The sequence below is a fragment of the Lampetra planeri genome, chromosome 23 (assembly GCF_965212315.1).
Source record: "Lampetra planeri chromosome 23, kcLamPlan1.2.h2, whole genome shotgun sequence".
Lineage (NCBI taxonomy): Eukaryota > Metazoa > Chordata > Hyperoartia > Petromyzontiformes > Petromyzontidae > Lampetra > Lampetra planeri.
The window spans coordinates 7198507-7204785 of NC_136129.1; the positions used below are offsets into that span (position 1 = coordinate 7198507).

Here is a 6279-nt window from a genome sequence, read left to right on the forward strand (position 1 = left end):
AGCATACTTCACGGAAGTTGGTGAAGGGTTGCGTATGTTTGTGTGTAAATTAAATTGAGTAAGAAAAACATGATGCTTGTGGTGGGTTCAATATTGCCAGGAGTTTAGAGGTGACAAACAGGGTAGGGTGAGCGACTCGTGGTTGACAGGGTTGCAAGAATTCAAATCATGGTTGGGGGAGTTACTCGGTCCACTGTTCTTCCTATGTCGATAAAATGAGTACCACTGTATGGGGAGATCAAGAGTGGTTATCCTTTGTTTAGACTCTCCCCCATCATAGCAATGTGGACACCTCACTGGCTCTGTTGAGCTGTGATCAGCACCAATACCTCTGCTCATTTGAGCAAGGAAATAATTTTGACATGTTTTGATTGCTCACGGATAATCCACGCCCACTTTGAGCATTCGACCGTCGCGGGTCCGCGTGCCGTGGAGCAACCTCACTGGTATAGCCTGGCGAAATAATACCAGAGACCACGGAGCACATTTGATGCAAATGAAGGCCAGAGAGACGAACAACCACGGGGCTGAAAAAATCTACGTGCAGAGCTCAGCGGTGACGTCTGAGTTACGACGCGAGAAGCTTCAGCTGTTGCAGCTCTCAAGGGAGAAAGCAACCCGAGCTGCAATTTAAAAATAAACATGAAAGACGGACGTTCGTTCATTATCTGCAAGTCTAAATTAGTCATTTGGCAGCATGGCAAATCCAAGCTTCACGTCTTCACCGACGCAAGTATATCTGAAAGCAATGGCAGAGCCAGGATTTTCAGGTAGGGGGGGGGCAATCCCTCCAGCAATGAAAAATGATAGAGGAGTTGTTAGAAAGTAAGGACTAGTCCCTTGCTTTTTATTCGAAGCGTGTGCGACAACGGCGCAGCCATCGAATGAGGGTCGAATCCGAACGGCGTTGTGTGATCGGCATCACGCTCGCTAAAGGTGTTTGCCTTCAGGGAAGTTGTGTACTGTCTACGCAACTGCGTACAATTCTGTGAGTCGCTTATAACTGCTTTGCCGTTACTTATTGCCAATTATGGACTCATCTCATAGAGTCCCTGGCACGTAATAATATGCTACACAGTGGCAGTGGGTGTCGCAAAATGCCGATTTATTACTAATAAACCCCAATGATCCGATCTAAATTAAGGATTTCAATCGGATCATTGGGGCGGCACATGCCACCCCCCCCCCCCCCCACTGGCACCGCCAGTGTCTGAAGGCAGACTTTACTTGCAGTGCTCAAAAACTAATCGTAGGCTTCTTCGCGATAAAAAGTCTCCACCGGCAGGTTGCTTTTGGGACAGAACCACTCCTCCTCGACTCCCTATATCAATGGGGGCAATAAACTAAAGGGGCAGCGCAACTGACAATGAACGTTTTATTTTTCAAGAGTGTTTTTACGTTGTGACATTTTTAAACTATCGATCAGGACACAACAGCGGTGGCTGCGTCGTAAGTCACTTGAATTGAAATATTCGCGGTCTGAGCTACAGCACCAGGAGTTGTGGCCCCCAACGAAGGTCAGGAGTCGGGGTGGCCAAAATGCCGAGGCAGTGTTGCAAGGTGTGACCTTTGCTCCCTGCCTGCTCTCTGACCCAGAAGCAGCTGGCTCCCTCTAACAAAACTCAGGCAGATAGATGCTTTCGCGAGTCTTTCCGAGCGGCGCCGGTGAGACCTGATCCATATTTGGTCCTCGCTTTTAGAGTCGTGAAGGCAAAACGCTTGGGATGGAGCGTGGAGTTGGAATGCGCGTGGGCGATGAGACCATTGATAGGCGTCGAGCGCGGACGCGTTCTGTTCTTCGTGTCGCCTTGTGGCGTCGTTGCGAATCGCCGTCGCGTTACACGTGCTTGAGCGGTGCGATGCCGCGGTGGTGGTGTGACGACGTTTTGTCTCGGCGGCGGCTCAGGCTCAGCGCATCGCGGAGCACAAGCGCAAGTACGAGCGGAAGCGTCTGGAGCGGGAGCTGTGCGACCGCAAGGCACGCGTGAAGCGAGCGCAGGAGGAGCACGAGAGAGCGCGCAGGGTGGGTGGCACGCGGCACGTCGCCGACGCGGGAGAGACGCGTGCACAGAACACGTCCACGCGTAAAAACACGGATTTGGCGCACGGGGAAACGCACGACGTAGAACACGATTCCAAACGCGCGGCCAACATGCCCAGAACGCAATTGACGCATGGCATAAAACGCGCGTGGAACACGGGAAACGCATGCTGAACGCACAGAGAATACGCGTGCAGTGCACCCTAAAAACTTGCATGGGACACGTGATTCGCACACGTATGTAGTGCTTGCAAAAAACGCCAAACACGCAGGAAATGCACGGAGTACATACTAATGGCGTGCTCGACACACGAGAAACACCGATAATGCACGCTAAAGAACACATCCAGAACACGCTTAAACATACGAACAATTGCACATTTATTGCACAGCAAGTGGACCGCAAATACACGTGAAGTGCATAACATACACGCCGCACGCACGCACGCACGCACGCCAAGTTTCTTGCAGCGTCTGCTCATCATAACTCGTAGGTCACGTGAACCCTGCCAGCGGTCCCAGCAGGCTAACGCAGGAGTCGCGTCTGTGCGTGTACAGGAGGAGGATGCACGCCGGCAGGCTGGCGGTGGAGGCTTTGGGGGATTCCCTGGTACGTGTACATACACACACACAAGCGTACATGCACACATACACACGTACACCCATGCATGTACACACATTTGAACTGACAAAAACCGTGGCTTTAACATCCATTACCAAACCCAGTCATACCACACCAGCCGTAGCCTGAACGTTCTACCCAGGGCTTAATTTCTCACTCGGCGTGTTTCTGGTCACAAGTAGCCACGGCTTTAGCTAAACGTATACTGGACGTGGCACGCCGGGTGCGGAAATCATTTCTGCCAGTCGTGGACCTGGACAGAGCTGAGTCTACCCTCGCAGAAACGGGGTCTGTTGATCCTTTGCTCCACATGTTTACGTGTGTGAGAGAAATGAGCGTGTGATGTGACGCTATTGTAAACTTATAATCACATTTGTTGGGAAAACTGTTACGTTGTTTACATAGCATTGTTTTAGTAAGTTTTAGAGGGGCTTGGTTTGGCCCCATTTTTTTATTTAGTATAGATTTATACTTAAAGTTTTGAGCTGTATTGTATTGGGATCAAACATCGAAATGGAATTTTTTGCACTTTTTGTACGCAGCATGGACGGGTTGTGCTTTTTCTGTAGGATTTTATTGTTTACTACACACGTGATGTTTAGATTCGTGTACACCGAATTTTAGGTGTATCTTGTAATTTTATTGTTTGTTGCGGTTGAACCCAAATCAAGAGCCGAATGGCTCACAGGGTAAATCCTAATAAATGAAACTGAAAACTGAAACTGTCTCCACTGACTCCTGTGCTGCGTTGTAGGTTTCCCAGGGGGCATGCCTGGGGGATTCCCTGGGGGAATGCCGGGGATGCCCGGAGGAATGCCGGGGGGAATGCCGGGGGGAATGCCGGGAGGAATGCCCGGGGGAATGCCGGGAGGGATGCCAGGAGGGATGCCAGGAGGGATGCCCGGGGGAATGCCTGGAGGAATGGGAGGTCTCAACGACCTCCTGAGTGACCCAGACGTCATGGCTGCTGTACAGGTGCGTGTCGGCAGTGGGGGAAGGGCCCCGATGCATGGCAGTGGCGACGTGTGACGGTCTTGATTGTCAAAAGGGCTCAGGAGGTGTAACATCTTGATGGTGATTTTGAGGATGCACAAATGATGATCATCATGAGGAAGATAGGTGGTTGTTAATGTGTAATGGTGATTATTAGAAGAGCGATCTTGATTGTAGTCATAATGACAAGTGGCGTGTCTGTGCGTCTGCATGCTCGCGTATTTATGTGTGTGGCTTGTGTGCATGCCTGTTCGTGTCCGTGCGTGTTTGTCCATGGAGAGTGGTCGCGTAGCATTTCGCATACTGCACCACGCACCCGCCGACTCGAGTTTGATTCCTGCTCGCGGCCAACACCAGTTAGGTCCTGGCCCTCCCGTAGGTCGACTCAGCCTCAAATGAGTACCTGGTGAGGTGTGTAAACATCGCCACTAGGGAGACAAAGGCGGTCGGGCGTGGTGTTAGCCACCCACCCCCTCGTATGCCCAAGTGCCAGCCTTCATAGGTGCCACTCGCTAACAACACTTGCCCCAACAGTCTGTTAAGGCTATACGGGGGGGATCTTTGTCTTTATACGTGCGTCTGCGTGTCCGTGTGCTCACCCAGGACCCCGAGATCATGGCCGCCTTCCAGGATGTGGCGCAGAACCCGGCCAACATGTCCAAGTACCAGGGAAACCCCAAGATCATGAGCTTTATCGGAAAACTCTCTTCCAAGTTTGGGGGGGCTGGTCATTGAGTCCCCCCTTGTAGTGGGGGGGGGGGGTTCAGGGGACGCAGAGGGGTGGGGGTACAAACCCCCCGAGGGAAAGCATCCCACAACTAGGAAAGGCAGTAAAGTGGCAGCGGTGGGCAGTGATAGCCGGAACGGCTGCAATTGAGCGAAATTCTGCCTGCGATCGTTTAAGTGATAATGACTGTGACAATTACGTTAAAACCTGGCAGTTATTTTTTTTGGATACTTTTCTTTGTTACATTTTTCATTTGTTTATCGGGGTAGGGGGGGGGGGACAGACGGGCTGGACAGCACTGAATCCACGTTGTGTTGTAAACATCTCATCGGCGAATCACACCTCAGGAAGGGCGCTCGTTCGGTCTTCGCGCCAGCAATCCCCGGTCGCTGGTTTTATTCACGCTAAAAACAAAAAAAAAACAAGAGCCAGCGGTGAACGAAATGAATGTGTGCTGGGATTTCAGGGGGAACTAATGGGAAAAGAGAAACGGTGGTGGAGATGATCGGTCACACATGGTCGTGCGGCTTCAATACATTTTTAGTCCACAGATGGTGTTCGTCCACTGCGTGGCAACAGCACGGAGGCTTTATGCTCGAGTCCTGTTTGAAGAGACATGAAATTTAGAGTGCTTTTTATATTTTTCTCCACCTGCTAAATCAAGTTATTTTAGTACGTTGCTCGATGGGTATTTTTTTGTTAGATGCGTGCATGACTTGGCAAATTCATGTCGTGGGTTTTTTTGTCGAGCCGTTTGTCTCCTGTCAATGCCGTGGAATATCTCTCCGCAGGTGAAAAGATGTGGGCCACACATGGTAGGGGAAGCAGTCCTTCACGAGTACAGATTAAAACGGGGCTTAAATTATCTTTATCGGGCTCTGGGAAATGTGTTTAACGAGCAATTTGAAGTGATTGGAACACGGCAGCTTGTTGACCGGCCTTGTCTTCGCGCGACAAGCAAAACTGGTGCGCGTTCATGTCGCCTTTGCCATCTCTGCATCAGTCGGGCTCAGGACACCAGAGGTTCGCAAAGTAAAGTGTTCGTAGTTTTAATGAATTGCGCGAGCATTGCCCAAAGCGAAGGTAGTTCCGCGTGTCTAGGGGCTGTCACGTGTGGGAATGAAGTGTTCCGAGCAGAGGGGGTGGGTGGCAGGTTTTGCCGTCACCGCCTCGGCCGCAGCTCTTTGCTTATTAAGCCCTTAACTTGATTTCCGACCTCTCATCTCCCCCGCACCCCTCGCTGAGCACACGTCGGTTGTGTCTTCCTTGTCTTCGTCTACTGATAATTCCCAACCTCTCGTCCTTTCGCATCCTCCTCCAGTGGTGGAGCGCCGAATGTGGCCCATCTATTCAAATCCTGGAGCGATGCTCGGGGCTGTTTGGGTTTCATTGAAAACGATGAATAAACACATTCTATAGGTGAAACACAGCCTCCTTTGTCGAGTTCCTTTGCTTGTTAGAACATGGCTTACCATGGACGCCATCGGTTGTGGTGCTGAGGAGGGTGGTGGAGGGCAGCCCTCATGGTGTGCTGTTGTGCAGGCAGCAGGCAAGGGATTCTGGGAATGAAGCCAAGCAGAGAAACCTCGTGGCAGCGCTGGGGGGGGACACAGCTGCCGGTTTGTGCGTCGATGGGTTTCATGTTCACAGAGTAGTACACTTGGTGGTAAAGCATTCATGGTGGACGGCTTGAGCTTGGGATTGGTTGGGAACAGTGATTGATATTTTTGTAAACACCGTTCGGAAGTTGCCCAGGTTACACACTGGGCTAATTGTCACCGCACTGTTGAGATCCGAGTTTCGAATACAGGTTTTGGCAGCCCATATTTCTCGACTGAAGCAACTTGGTCTTAGCCAAGTCGGTGACACCAATTTTTTTTTTACTTCACTATTTTA

At 51.0% G+C, this 6279-nt stretch overlaps 1 protein-coding gene across 2 annotated transcripts in view; it reads left to right on the top strand.

Moving 5' to 3' along the window:
* ST13 (ST13 Hsp70 interacting protein) overlaps nucleotides 1–5808 on the top strand; it is a 30964-nt gene extending 25156 nt beyond the window's left edge. For both annotated transcript variants that reach the window (XM_078605026.1, XM_078605027.1), the window contains exons 9-12: nucleotides 1907–2023; nucleotides 2600–2651; nucleotides 3418–3638; nucleotides 4260–5808. In XM_078605026.1, the coding sequence (XP_078461152.1) occupies nucleotides 1907–2023; nucleotides 2600–2651; nucleotides 3418–3638; nucleotides 4260–4391 (522 nt within the window). In that variant the 3' untranslated portion in view covers nucleotides 4392–5808. The remainder of the gene's footprint in view (nucleotides 1–1906; nucleotides 2024–2599; nucleotides 2652–3417; nucleotides 3639–4259) is intronic.
* The last annotated feature ends 471 nt before the right edge of the window (nucleotides 5809–6279 follow it).